Consider the following 16,245-nt stretch of genomic DNA (forward strand, 5'->3'; position numbering starts at 1 on the left):
TGAGCAAACCCAATGTGCAAATCTAAACCTTGAGAGCCTACCACACACACACACACACACACACACACACACACACACACACACACACTTCAAATACACACATTACAGTGGTTAAAAAAAAAAACTTCAGTGAGTCAATAACATGTAAGGAAACGGGAATGTAACCAGTGTGCAAATCCCAAAGTGACAATTACCGTAGTGTCTGAGCATTAATCAATGGTTACTTGTTACACAGGAAGAACAAATAACAAAAACAAAACAAAAATTACAAAAAAAGCACATCAAGCCTCTCCCTAATAGTCTAAAACTCTATGTAAAAGACAAGGACATCTGGCATTGTAGTTTGTACACTGTGAGTGTGACTGTAGTTTGTACACTGTGAGTGTGACCCAACTGGAAAGTGACAAGAATGTTTTGATATTTCAGTTCTGTAGCAAAGCTAAAAAGCAGTTGTAGTGGTAGTAGCAACAGTACTAGTTGTTAAGATTTGAAGTGGTATTTTCATCAATATATGTTAAAATATTAGTAAAAATTAAAACTTTTGTTCATAATTATGTGAATAGCTTTAGTTTAATGTTCCAGTTCAATTGCTTATATTCAGTCTGTTTTAATCAGTTACATTAATTGCTTTGACAGGCGATCTGCTTTCCAGGTAGCTGCATGTAAACTAAGGGGAGTAAATCCTGTACTGTTTTAAAGATTAGTTTTGAACTACTTTTGTCCCTTTTTTGAACAACTAGCATTAATTTGTAATTTTGGAGTTACATGTCTTGTGAACTTCATGAATTTTGCCTCTGTAGTTTTTTGTGACCACATCTAAAATCTCTGTTGTGAAGTGGTCAGTTTTGTTTTTGCATTTCCCGAGGGGGGACCAACTGACTTTTTGATTCAATAATATGCAGCCTTAGTTTGTCACACTGCGAAGACCTGAATGTTCTTTTTGTAAATAATCTCAGTTTGAAAAGAAAGCGTTGCTTTTGAAAAACTATGTTATTTATTTCATAGTATTTTTTAATTCATTCATTTTCATTTCAAAAAATTCGAACTGATATCAAACTATAATCAATAATCAATTTGAACTTGATCATAGAGCAAAGTTGATTTTTTTTTTAATTGAGTATTTTTTTCTTTATTGACTACATTCTGTTCCAAAGTTGATTTGTGAATGAATGGTAATTATAAACAACTGCCATTAAACTGATAAAATCAAAAATGTTCTAAACGGTTTTACTGATAATTTTCCTGAAAAGTGAACTGAAACTTATTTTCACACTTTTTAGCTTAATGGTTTTGGAAAGAATCTGTAAATTTAAAATGTAACAGTTCAACTGTAATCTATACAAGTAAATTGTGGACTGTATAATTTATATCGATCTAGATATATTTCTCAGTCATGTTTGACTTCAGGGTTTTTGTTTCCAATTTCCCATATAGTATATACATATATAAACTAGCAGTCTGCGGAATGGTCACTGAAAAGGAATAAATAGGAATAAATATCAATCTTATTATTCCTGATTTGCTGTCTGTGTCATGCCTGCCTGCTGCTGATCCACCCATTTAACTAATCAGCTTTCCCGTCTTGCCATCCTGGCATAGCACATTGCTGATCAATCCATGTAACTTACCTGTTACCAACCTTCTCATCTTGCCATCCTGGCATAGCACATTGCTGATCAATCCATGTAACTTACCAACCTTCTCATTTTGCCAGCCTGACATAGCACATTGCTGATCAATCCATGTAACTTACCAACCTTCTCATCTTGCCATCCTGACACAGCACATTGCTGATCAATCCATGTAACTTACCAACCTTCTCATCTTGCCAGCCTGACATAGCACATTGCTGATCAATCCATGTAACTTACCAACCTTCTCATCTTGCCATCCTGACACAGCACATTGCTGATCAATCCATGTAACTTACCAACCTTCTCATCTTGCCAGCCTGACATAGCACATTGCTGATCAATCCATGTAACTTTCAACTTTCTCATCTTGCCAGCCTGGCACAGCACTAACACCCCCATTACTGTCGTACTTTTGAGAGAAAGAAAACTGTACAGGTGTATAAATCTTATTAAAAGGCAATATAAATTTAATCTTATTAAAAGGCAATATAAATTTAATCTTAATCAGCAAATAAATGAGACTGTACACTGTACAGGCATGAGACAGTCTCTAAAAACTGTCAACTGGTCAGCTGTCCTGGATGATGATCAAACAAGTCCTGAAACAAGTTAAAAGGGTTGATCATACCAACAGGATACTGTACCTGAAAGAAAAATAAACTTGTGTGGATGACCAATTAATAGGCATTGTGGCTGAAAATAAGAAAAACTATATAGTGTTCAAAAGTTTCTAAAAGTAAAAATACAAAGAGAGGCCATAAAAATATATTACAATATACATTTGAAATTGTCTGAGATGCTCATGCAATATAAATCTCTTTTTTTTTTATCAAAAAAAAGCTAAAAGCTAGGGGGAAATGCAATGATTTTAAATGTAATGTGAAGCAGTTTGGAAGTATGCTGGGGACTCAGATATTACTACACTGATCAGCAATGAGGGTAACATTGCTGTGTCAGAACTCTGATGTTGAACAAGTGATGGCTGAATACCTAAAAATACAAATAAATTTCTCTAGACCATCAAACACGAGATTAATCACCAAGCTAATGCTGATCATGTCTTGGAAAAAAAATCTTTTAAACATAAAGCACAATGTATTCCTTTCACTCCAACCTAAGACTCCCCCAAACCCTCATCACCCATTTTCTCCTTTCCCTTCCCTACCCCGCCATCTCCATGCATCTACCAGAGAAATTGTGCAGAGATCTCGACACAGGCATGCACCGAGACAATGCTGTTCCACAGCTGTACATATCCGTAGTGCTGCGCCGAAGGATAAGTGTCACAGGGTATCAAGCATCCCCGATGTTAAAAGTTTGTTCAACCAGTCTCCCTCGATCTGGCACTGACACGCAGACTAGACACAATGGCGAACTGGTGCCAGACAATCAGCGACAAATCACGCTGTACCAGACATCCTTGGACAACAGGAAATAACTCCATGAAATCATAATTATCAATTCAAATACTCACAGTGTACTGTAAAACCGATGCCAGTGGTTAAGAACAACTTGCTTCGAAGCAAATCTTCTGTCAGCAAAATAGCAGTAAGACTGTGTCTGATGCAGTGTGTAAAACGGGTCAGAAAACGGTCTTCACCTCCTCGCTTTCTCTCTCTCTTTCTGCCGTGGTCACACCTCCAAAGTATTACAAAAAGAAGCTGATCAACACCAAAGAAGAAAAAATAAAATCAGTATTAGTGTTGCCTTGTTTCTCCCTATGAGCTTTGCCCGCGACTAACTTTCCGTTCCAGAACCTGTCAGGTTGTGGCCACGTAGCGTATCTATTTTCAGATTTGTGGGTTGTGGCGGCAAAGCGGGGATGCTGGGAGGGAGGGATGCTTGACCGACAAACTTTTACATCTCTGTAGTTGGAGAGGTAGGGAGTTGGTGCCTGAGTCTCAAGCGAGATAACTCTACAACGATGTTATAAATCTATATCTCCACGGGCTGATTGTCAATATCTTTAAGTTCTGTAAGTTTTTATCGGGAGTCCACCCCCCCTCACCCCCCCCCCACACACACACACATGTGCGCGCGCGCACACACACACACACACACACACAGAGGCTCGGACAGACAGACATGGCAGACTGTGAGACCGGCAGACGGACAGACAGACAGACATACAGACAGACACCGGACACACACACACACACACACACACACACACACAGGTGAGGCGCCTGTAGGCTGTGCGTGCGCATGTGCTGGCAGAACTTGAAGAAATGAAAGACGGACTAGACGGGCGCAATAGCCGAGTGGTTTAACTGCGCGGCGTTGGACTGTCAATCTGAGGGTCCCGGGTTCGAATCACGGTGATGGCGTCTGGTGGGTGAAGGGTGGAGATTTTTCAGATCTCCCAGGTCAACATATGTGCAGACCTGCTAGTGCCTGAACCCCCTTCGTGTGTATATGCAAGCAGAAGATCAAATACGCACGTTAAAGATCCTGTAATCCATGTCAGCGTTTGGTGGGTTATGGAAACAAGAACATACCCAGCATGCACACCCCCGAAAACGGAGTATGGCTGCCTATATGGCGGGGTAAAAACGGTCATACACGTAAAAGCCCACTCGTGTGCATACGAGTGAACGTGGGAGTTGCAGCCCACGAACGGAGACTGAAGAAGAAGAAGAAGAAAGACGGACTGAGAGATGAACTAGTTTATGCTCGTTGCAGAAAGAGGAACAAGGAGAGAGGGAGAAAGACAGGCAGACATACAGACCAGCGATGTCAGTGTGTTTTATCATTTAGATCTGCATCTCTGCCTGTTTCTCTCTTTCTAGATGTTTTTGTTTGTATTGTGTTGTGAAGGCCGGCTCCCTCCCGGCAAAGTAAAGTAAGTCCAAACCACTGCTTTTCTGTAATACTGGAAATTACAGATTTTTGTCGTGTCGTTCTCTCTCATGTGTCTTGTGCACTTTTCCTCATGTTGCCGATACAATATGACACATGTCTTGTGCACTTTTCCTCATGTTGCCGATACAATATGACACATGTCTTGTGCACATTTCGTTATGTTGCCGATACAATATGACACAACACATGTCTTGTGCACATTTCCATATGTTGCCGATACAATATGACACATGTCTCAGTTGTGCACGTTTCCTTATATTGCCGATACAATATGACACATGTCTTGTGCACGTTTCCTTATATTGCCGATACAATGACACATGTCTTGTGCACGTTTCCTTATATTGCCGATACAATGACACATGTCTTGTGCACGTTTCCTTATATTGCCGATACAATATGACACATGCGCACATTTCCTCATATTGCCGATACAGCACGACACATGCATACGTTCTGTTCAGTATAAACAGTCAACAGTGTGCAGCAAGGATACTGACGTGTTTTATTGACCCCAGCAATGAGCATATAAACCACAGAGTATGTTGTGGCTGTGAAAACAAAGTTTTTACATGTGATTTACGAAGCCACTGATAACGAACAGATTCTTCGCGTTAAGGTTACGGTAAGTGCAGCACTATCTGATGTATGATACATAATTTACATTTACTTAAGAAACAAATACACACACATGAGAGCTCAGAAGTGTTTTTCTCGATAATCCATAATGATTTCAACTGAGCACACACACACACACACACACACACACACACGCACGCACGCACGCACGCACGCACGCACGCACGCACACACACACACACACACACACACACACACACACGCACACACTGAGAGACAGACAGAGAGACTGGCGTGCTTTAAATAATCAGTTTTAAACATCTTTCAGATGTCACACAACGGCACGATGGACCAAGCAGATGTGGAGGGGAGAGGGGGCCTAAACCAACATCTACATGATTGACTCACATCTGTAACGTTGAGCACTGACATAGCAGTTGCCGGTTGACAACCATCTACATGATTGACTCACATCTGTAACGTTGAGCACATAGGAGTTGCCGGTTGACAACCATCTACATGATTGACTCACATCTGTAACGTTGAGCACATGAGAGTTGCCGGTTGACAACCACCTACATGATTGAGTCATATCTGTAACGTTGAGTACATGTTGTCCGTTGAGATCCATCTGTATGACTGAGTCACATCTGTAATGCTGAGCACATGTGAGTAGCCAGTTGACAACCATTTGCATGATGTATTCGCATCTGTAACGTTGAGAGCACATATTACCGGCTGCCAACTTCCCAACACATACACTGTACATCTACTGGTTTAGTACAACACAATGGCTCCTCCACTTCTACACTAGCAGGGCACACACTCAATGCCCACCAGCAATTCTGGTCATAACGGAAACGTCGTCACTTAGCTGGAGATATACGATGGCTGGGTGTGCATGTAAAAGAGAGTCCCCGATGTTCCAGAAAACATGGTCTCCGTGTCTCAGAAATGACACCATTGCCTTGCACATCTTCCTCAGGCTCAGTTTGTTGTTGCTGCTCTCAACTATGTCCCTGCACAACTCAGTGGAGCACATGCAACTTTTGTTCCGATCTCTGTCTTCAGCCTAACTAGAATCAATGAATACATGATAACAAAACACGTACATGATAACTAAATGCATACATGATAAAAAAAAATCATTTATGGACACGGACAGAGGGGAAATGGAAGAGATAGGAACGAGTCATGAGGAGCAAGACGGAGAAGATTCTACAGATACACATGGACAAAGGAGGGAAAGTGTGCATGGACAGCGAGGCCGGAGGAAAGTGGACAAAAGGAACGGAGATGGACACACAGGTGAACCAAACCTGTCAGTCAGTAAAAAAAAAAAAAAAAAAAAAAAAAAAAAAAAAGCAAGGAATGTGGAAGAGTGAGAGAGTTGGGGGAAGAGACAGCGAGAGGGAGAGAGAGAGAGACGGGGGGTGGGGGTGGGGGTGGAGGCAGGTGGAACAACTGACACAATGCACCAGGCCAGAGACGTGGGATCACAAACATTCGGGGCTGAGGGTGAGGGGTGTCAGTTATCGTTGATGTCATCTGTTTTGTACACTCACATTCCAGCTTTATTTGGCCGCGGTCAACCGAAGGATCTGAACAGTATTCCCATGGACGCGTGTAAGAGAGAGAGGGGGTGCGGGGGCGGGGAGGGGGGGTCTTGGGGGGGGGGGGGGGCAGAGAGAGGAATGGAGAGAGACAGAGCCAGAGAGAGAGAGAGAGAGATGGTGGAAAGGAGTGAGAGATACATACATACATACAAGCAGACAGACAGACAAAGACGGAAGAATGAGGCTCAAATGAGAAAGAGCCAAACAGAGAAATGAAGACGCATCGTCATGTCACGACAAGGTCCTTCCTCATGTGTATGGGGTGACGTCATATAAATCATCATTACGTCATGACGGGATCATTCCTCATGTGCAAGGGGATGACGTCATGTAATACGTCATGATGAGGTCCTTCCTCATGTGCACGGGGCTGGCGTCATGTAGATTATCATTACGTCATGACGGGTCCTTCCTCACGTGCACGGGGATGACATCATGTAGCTCATCATTACGTCATGATGGGGTCCTTCCTCATGTGCACGGGGATGACGTCATGTACACCATCATTACGTCATGACGGGGTCCTTCCTCACGTGCATGGGGATGATGTCATGTAGATCATCATTACGTCATGACGGGGTCCTTCCTCACGTGCACGGGGATGGCGTCATGTAGATCATCATTACGTCATGACGGGGGTCCTTCCTCATGTGCACGGGGATGACGTCATGTGGATCATCATTACGTCATGACGGGGTCCTTCCTCATGTGCACGGGGATGACGTAGAGGATCATGAAGATGGTGAAGGACATGGTCAGCAGGTAGATGAGGAAGGCGAACTTGTCGGCCACCTCGGCCACGAAGAACCACTGCCGCTTCATGTGGAACATGCGCTCCTCCGACACTCCCTCCTCCCTGCTGTCCACCCGCCCTACCCTTGCCGTCGGAGTGGTGGTAGTGGCAGTGGTGGGGCTGGAGGCCATGATGTGGTTGCTGTGGAGGTCCTCTGGGTGGCGAGGGGCCTGGGTGCCCTTCCTCTGCCTCAGCAGCCGGGGGGAGCGAGGGAGGGGCCTGGGGGACGGTCTGAAACAGGAAAGTCAGTCACTGTGTGATGCCAGGGGGGAGGAATGGGCTGGAGGTGTGGTGAGGGAATCTGCTTTAGGGACTCTTAATTTGTGTTATCACTGCTGCCACTGCCTCTTCTGCCACTGATAATGCTGCTGTAACAAAGCACAAAGAAAGAGCGAAAGAAATCCTTCCAACATGTGATTAATACCACGAACAAAGGGGATGAAGGTGCTAATGGACCAAGAGGAAGATGAGACGGATTTGATATCGAGTGTGACAACGAAAGAGGCAAACCTCTTCCAACCAACCACTGTCCCCCATCCACACACACTGACCCACCAACCAACTGTTCACCCATCAAAACCATCTACCCACCCGTCACCTGCAGGAACTAACCAATCAGCCACCACAACCCACTCCTGAGAGGAAAAATCCACCACCCCAGTACACCTGATGATTTGTACAACCCACCCCTATCCAGTACACCTGATAAATTGTACAACCCCACCCCAACCAGTACACCTGGAAAATCGTACAACTCCACCCCCAGCACACCTGATGAATTGTACATCCACCCTCCAGCACACCTGATGAATTGTACAACCCCCCTCCCTGCCCCCCAGCACACCTGATGAATTGTACAACCCCCCCCCCCCCCCCCAGCACACCTGACGAATTGCACATCCATCCCCCAGCACACCTGATGAATTGCACATCCATCCCCCAGCACACCTGATGAATTGCACATCCATCCCCCAGCACACCTGATGAATTGCACATCCACCCCCCAGCACACCTGATGAATTGTACATCCACCCCCCAGCACACCTGATGAATTCTATATCCATCCCCCAGCACACCTGATGAATTGTACATCCACCCCCCAGCACACCTGATGAATTGTACATCCATCCCCCAGCACACCTGATGAATTGTACATCCACCCCCAGCACACCTGATGAATTGTACATCCACCCCCCAGCACACCTGATGAATTGTATATCCATCCCCCAGCACACCTGATGAATTCTATATCCATCCCCCAGCACACCTGATGAATTGTACATCCATCCCCCAGCACACCTGATGAATTGTACAAACCACCACCACCCACCACCCGCACACCTGATGAATTGTACATCCACCCCCAGCACACCTGATGAATTGTACATCCACCCCCAGCACACCTGATGAATTGTACCCCCCCCCCCCCCCCCGCCCTCCAACACACCTGATGAATTGCACATCCACCCCCAGCACACCTGATGAATTGTACACACACACCCGCCCCCCAGCCACCTGATGAATTGCACACCCATCCCCCAGCACACCTGATGAATTGCACACCCATCCCCCAGCACACGTGATGAATTGCACATCCATCCCCCAGCACACCTGATGAATTGCACATCCATCCCCCAGTACACCTGATGAATTGCACACCCATCCCCCAGCACACCTGATGAATTGCACACCCATCCCCCAGCACACCTGATGAATTGCACATCCATCCCCCAGTACACCTGATGAATTGCACACCCATCCCCCAGCACACCTGATGAATTGCACACCCATCCCCCAGCACACCTGATGAATTGCACACCCATCCCCCAGCACACGTGATGAATTGCACATCCATCCCCCAGCACACCTGATGAATTGCACATCCACCCCCCAGTACACCTGATGAATTGCACACCCATCCCCCAGCACACGTGATGAATTGTACATCCACCCCCAGCACACCTGATGAATTGTACATCCACCCCCAGCACACCTGATGAATTGTACCCCCCCCCCCCCCCCCGCCCTCCAACACACCTGATGAATTGCACATCCACCCCCAGCACACCTGATGAATTGTACACACACACCCGCCCCCCAGCCACCTGATGAATTGCACACCCATCCCCCAGCACACCTGATGAATTGCACACCCATCCCCCAGCACACCTGATGAATTGCACATCCATCCCCCAGTACACCTGATGAATTGCACACCCATCCCCCAGCACACCTGATGGATTGTACACCCATCCCCCCGTACACCTGATGAATTGTACGGACACTCAGCATCACCTGTAAGAAGCCGTCACAGCATTATTGTCCGGGGGGCTGTCAGCCAGGGGGGGCGGGTCCAGCAGCTGACGGTAGGCGGAGTCCAGACACTGGTGCTGACCACGCCCCTTCTCCTCGCCCCCGTCGTCGTCAGCCGGGTGGGGGTGGGGGTGCTGGAGGGGGTAGCCTGGCATGGGGATGTCGTCCTTCCACAGGTACCGCGTGCACACAATGCTGGAAGGGAAAGGGATGGGGGACGGAGAGAAAGAGGTGGTCAAATCAAATTATGGTGCTTAGAGCCTCGCCGACCACTAAGGACATCTCAAGGCTATCTACTACAAGGATTATAAAAATATATATATATATAAAGTCACCTCCTTAAGCTTTCCACTCAAAGTTAAAGAAACTTTCCATAGTTTAAAACCTTCAAAAATGATTAAAAATGTTCACTTCTTTCAAGAAGTCCATCAGCGTCCACGGAGGGACATCACGAAACAAAGTCTTCAAAGAAACCGCTGTGTAATGTCTGTGTCTAACGTCATGCAGATCCCAACAGTCAAGGAGCACGTGTTTCACGGGAAAGAGATGGTGATGGGGGTGGGTAGAAAAAAAAGACAAAACGAAGCTTCACTACAACCAGAGCTCAGTATCAAATGTAGAACTATTATACCAACCAAATGCAGAAGCGTTTTACCTGCGTAATTATGTATCTCATGGAGAGATATAAAATAATAATAATAATAATAATAATAATAAAAGATTTTAAAAAAATCTTCAAAAGCATCTTGATGAAGGAAAGCTCGATTTTTTTAATTTTAATTAACATACAGTGATAAGAGACCACCTGTCTAGGTTTGGTGTCCAGTCAATGCAAACACTATTCAGCACCACAACTTGATACCTGGATGTTCCCAGACAGGTGGAGGCCACCAAACAGATCGTGTTTGTCTATTCTTTCTCCTGTCTGTGGGCGGGAGTGTTTCTTTGAGAATTGTGGTATGCGCTCCGTCTGATGTTGTTTGAGATAACTTCCAAACAACAGCAAAGTTTCTGTGTTTTTAAGTTTGAATAATAAGTCCCCTGAAAGAACAAATCGTTTAAGAATGAATCTGCATCTTAATAGATATTCTTGACAGCGTTCTTAAGGGAGGCAAACCGGAGAGAATATGAACATTAGATGATACGAATATTTCTGGCATCCTAAAACAACATCAAGAACAACGACAAGAACTAGAGAGAAAAAAAGCAACAACAACAAGAACAACGACCAGTCCATCTCAAACTGATTATCATACAGATGGACAGTCAGAGAGGCAGACAGAGACAGACAGTCAGAGACAGAGAAAAAAAGGAGGGAAAAGAGAGAGGGGGGGGGCCAGAGACAGACACAGACAGACAAACAGACAGACACAAACAGATGCAGACAGAGGCAGACACAGACAGAGGAAGACACAGACACAAACAGATGCAGACAGAGGCAGACACAGACAGAGGAAGACACAGACACAAACAGATGCAGACAGAGGCAGACACACAGACACAGACACAGAGCAGCAGCACGCGATGTGACCACCAAGGCGCCAGCAGCCTCACTCACCGACTGAGGACCTTGTGACAGATCCACAGCATCCACCTGGGAACATCCGGGCACTGCTTCTCGTCACCCCGTTTCTTGATGTTCATCACGATGGTGGCCATGATGAGAGAGATACAGTTGAACGTCATCACCACGAACAGGAACACACCTGGACAGTGTTCACAACACCATCATCACCTTTCTTGTCATCACCACCATCACCTGTAGTGTCCACATCAACATCATCACCTTTCTTGTCATCACCACCATCACCTGTAGTGTTCATATCAACATCATCACCTTTCTTGTCATCACCACCATCACCTGTAGTGTTCATATCAACATCATCACCTTTCTTGTCATCACCACCATCACCTGTAGTGTTCATATCAACATCATCACCTTTGTTATCATCATCACCATCACCTGTAGTGTTCATATCAACATCATCACCTTTGTTGTCATCACCACCATCACCTGTAGTGTCCACATCAACATCATCACCTTTGTTGTCATCACCACCATCACCTGTAGTGTTCATATCAACATCATCACCTTTGTTGTCATCACCACCATCACCTGTAGTGTTCACATCAACATCATCACCTTTGTTGTCATCACCACCATCACCTGTAGTGTTCATATCAACATCATCACCTTTGTTGTCATCACCACCATCACCTGTAGTGTCCACATCAACATCATCACCTTTGTTGTCATCACCACCATCACCTGTAGTGTTCATATCAACATCATCACCTTTGTTATCATCATCACCACCATCTGTAAAGTGTTCTCATCAACATCATCACCTTCGTTATCATCACCACCATCAACCTTACAGTGTACACGTCAGCATCACTTTTGTTATCATCATCACCATCACCTTTAGTGTTCATATCAACATTCTTACCTTTGTTACCATCACCTGTGGTGTTCACATCAACATCATCACCTTCGTAATCATCACCGCCATCACTTGCAGTGTCCACATCAACATCATCACATTCGTTATCAACATCACCATCACCTGTAGTGTTCATATCAACATCATCACCTTCGTAATCATCACCTCCACCATCTGTAAAGTGTTCACATCAACATCATCACCTTTGTTATCATCATCACCATCACCTGTAGTGTTCATATCAACTGACATCATCACCTTCGATATCATCACCTGTAATGTTCATATCAACATCACCACCTTCGATATCATCACCACCACCATCTGTAATGTTCTCATCAACATCATCACCTTCGTGACCATCACCATCACCAGGATGTACCAAACATCGTGACAAAAACGCATTCATGGATGTAATAAACAGCAACAGCACTACCTGCCATAGCAAAACCTATAACAACAAACATAACACAACAAAAACAACAACAAGAGAACAACGCAACAACAAGAAATCAAACCAAACAAACAGTAATGGCGATAATGATAACAGTGAAAACAAACACACCCCAAACTGAACAGCAGTAGTCAGGGAACCTCACAAACATAACAACAACAACAACAAGAAGAGAACTACACAATTACAAGAAATTAAAATTAACTGTAATGACAATAATGATAACAGTGAAAACAAACACACCCCAAACTGAACAGCAGTAGTCAGGGACACTCCAAAGACTGACCCAGAATTGGCACAAACATAACAACAACAACAACAAGAGAACTACACAATTACAAGAAATTAAAATTAACGATAATGACGATAATGATAACAATGAAAATGAACACATCTGAAACTGAACAGCAGTCAGGGAGCCTTAAAGATCGACCCAGAATTGGCACAAACATAACACCACCACCACCACCACCACCACCACAACAACAACAACAACAAGAGAACAACAGATGACACGAAATTGAAACAAACAGTAATGACGATAATGATAATGACAATGAACACATCCCAAACTGAACAGCAGTCAGGGAGCCCCAAGGAACGACCCAGGATTGGCACAAACATAACACCACCACCACCACCACAACAACAACAAGAGAACAACACGATGACAAGAAATTGAAACAAACAGTAATGACAATAATGACGCCAATGACAATGAACACATCCCAAACTGAACAGCAGTCAGGGAGCCCCAAGGAACGACCCAGGATTGGCACAAACATAACACCACCACCACCACCACAACAACAACAAGAGAACAACACGATGACAAGAAATTGAAACAAACAGTAATGACAATAATGATGCCAATGACAATGAACACATCCCAAACTGAACAGCAGTCAGGGAGCCCCAAGGAACGACCCAGAATTGGCACAAACATAACACCACCACCACCACCACCACCACCACAACAACAAGAGAACAACACGATGACAAGAAATTGAAACAAACAGTAATGACAATAATGACGCCAATGACAATGAACACATCCCAAACTGAACAGCAGTCAGGGAGCCCCAAGGAACGACCCAGAATTGGCACAAACATAACACCACCACCACCACAACAACAACAACAACAAGAGAACAACACTATGACAAGAAATTGAAACAAACAGTAATGACAATAATGATGCCAATAACAATGAACACATCCCAAACTGAACAGCAGTCAGGGAGCCCAAAGGAATGACCCAGGATTGGCACAAACACAACACAACAACAACAACAAGAGAAGAACACAGCAATGAGAACTGAAAAAATGACAACAACAACAACAACAGTAACGACGATAATGAAAATGAATAAATCCCAAACTGAACAGCAGTCAAGGAGCCCCAAAGATGAGGAATTTTGTTGCAATGTCCCGTCACACATTGATCATTGAAGACATTTTGTAACAGTACTGATTTTTGCATTTGAGTGTTATCGTTTAGAAGAGGAGAGGGGGGTGGGGAGGATGGGGTGGATGGTGAGTTGGGGGAAAACCGGGTTAGGGTACCCCACAAGGACTGACCCAGGATGGGCGTGGAGTTGGTGTCCGGCACGTTGTCAGCGATCCTCAGCTGCAGCACGTAGAGCGTGAGGAAGACGGTCAGGCCGATGGCGATCTTCTCGCCCTTGTGGCAGGGCAGGAGGAAGGAGGCCAGGGTCAGCACGCACAGCATGATGGTGGGCGCGATGACGATGTAGTCGTAGTACAGCGACTTCCGGCGCATGTGGATCTTCAGGTTGACCATGGCGTGCAGCCCGTCCCCAGGGCAGCACGAGCTGTCCAGCACCTCCCGGGTCAAGGACACGTTCACCAGGTCGTACTCGCTGTTCATGACGTAGTGCTCCAGGTCGGGGCGCTTCAAGGTCAGGCGGAGGTCAAGCTGGGCCACGTCGTAGATCCACGACCCGAACTTGACCTCACAGATCTGCTGGTCGTAAGGGAAGAAGGTGACGTCCACGGCGCACGCGCTGTTGACGATGAGGGGCACCATCCAGCGGACATGCCCAGTGTGCTGGATGGACACCTTGCTGCCCGTCACGTTGATGAAGCCGTCGATGCTCTCCCCGGCTCTGTGGCATAGTGGGTCTGTCGTCATCATGCCGTCACCAATGAGGACCTCGGCGGTTAATGTCGTCATTACGTGATGTGACATCACGGATTTCAACGGTTAATGTCGTCGTTATGTGATGTGGCACGCAACGGTGAGTATCGTCATAGTACCGTCACCACGGAACTCAACGTTTACTATCGTCATAACGTGATGCCGTCACCAAGGAACTAACACAGAACACAACAGTTAACACAGTTAACATCGCTATATATATATATATATATATATATATATATATATATATATATATATATATATATATATATATATATATATATATGGTGAATACAATGATCGTCATCAACAAAATGATGTCATCACAGAACAACACCGTTCACATCGTCATAACGTCACCACGGAGAACATAGATTACCAACGTCATAGCGTGATTACGTCATCATGGAACACAACAGTTAAAAACGTCATAACGTCACCACGGAAAACAAAGATTACTATCGTCAGAGCGTAATGACGTCACCACGGAACGCTAAGGTTAACATCTTCATAATGTAATACCACTGGCACAGAACCTAACAGTGTTTCAATTACGATATAGTCATGCAGAATCCTTTCCCTCCCTCCCTCCCTCGCTCCCTCCCTCCCCACCCCCACTCCTACTGAACACGTAATGTTGACTGACATGGAGACCGAAATGGCCGAGAGCTGAACGTGTAATTGGCGGAAATAGCAGGTGCGTGCGTGCGTGTGTGTGTGCATGCGTGCGTGCGTGCGTTTGTGTGTGTGTGTGTGTGTGTGCGCGCGCGCGCGCGCGCGTGTGCGTATGTGTGTACACGACTAAAGTGCTGACGGACATGTTGAAGATGAAGATGTCAGGCAGCCACACATAGTTTGCGGGGATCATCAGCACTTTCTGCCCATTGTAGTGCTTGGGTCTCCACACCAGGTTCTCGTCACGCCAGTCCTGCACACGGCAACCACACGTATTTAATAATTATTATAACACGTGAGGTTTGACAGGAATGAAGAGAGAGGGAGGGGATGGGGGGGCGGGGGGGAGAGAGACAGTTGAGAGGGGAGGGGAGGAGGAGGGGGGGGAGACAGACAGGCAGACAGACAGACGGGGATAAAAGGGAGTGAGTCGTAAGTAAGATAGGGAGAGCGAGAGAGAGCGGAAGAGAGAGAAACAGACAGACAGACAGACAGAGCGGAGAGCGTGTGGGGGATGGGAATGGGGTCAGTTGCTGCAGAATAAAATCCAGTAAAGATATTGTGATAACTGATAAAACACTATATTGCGACGATGACGACGACGACGATGACGATGATGATGATGATGATGACGGCAAATTGCCACCATCAGCAACAGAACCACGAAAACAAATGACAACAAAACAGAAATAACAGCACGCACACCAGAAA

The 16,245-nt window shown here is 45.4% G+C and overlaps 2 protein-coding genes across 2 annotated transcripts in view; both read right to left on the reverse strand.

The window, feature by feature from the left end:
- LOC143282338 (uncharacterized) overlaps positions 1-3,403 on the reverse strand; it is a 145,488-nt gene extending 142,085 nt beyond the window's left edge. The window contains exon 1 of the mRNA XM_076587944.1: positions 3,109-3,403. The gene's annotated coding sequence lies outside the window, so the exon portion shown is untranslated. The remainder of the gene's footprint in view (positions 1-3,108) is intronic.
- Positions 3,404-6,372: 2,969 nt separating this feature from the next.
- The window catches only part of LOC143281892 (neuronal acetylcholine receptor subunit alpha-10-like), a 12,567-nt gene continuing 2,694 nt past the window's right edge, over positions 6,373-16,245 (reverse strand). The window contains exons 4-8 of the mRNA XM_076587169.1: positions 15,678-15,787; positions 14,277-14,824; positions 11,356-11,503; positions 9,780-9,992; positions 6,373-7,715 (exon numbers count right to left, since the gene is read on the reverse strand). Of these exons, the coding sequence (XP_076443284.1) occupies positions 7,373-7,715; positions 9,780-9,992; positions 11,356-11,503; positions 14,277-14,824; positions 15,678-15,787 (1,362 nt within the window). The 3' untranslated portion in view covers positions 6,373-7,372. The remainder of the gene's footprint in view (positions 7,716-9,779; positions 9,993-11,355; positions 11,504-14,276; positions 14,825-15,677; positions 15,788-16,245) is intronic.

This window comes from Babylonia areolata, chromosome 5 (genome assembly GCF_041734735.1).
Source record: "Babylonia areolata isolate BAREFJ2019XMU chromosome 5, ASM4173473v1, whole genome shotgun sequence".
In the NCBI taxonomy this organism is placed as follows: Eukaryota; Metazoa; Mollusca; class Gastropoda; order Neogastropoda; family Buccinidae; genus Babylonia; species Babylonia areolata.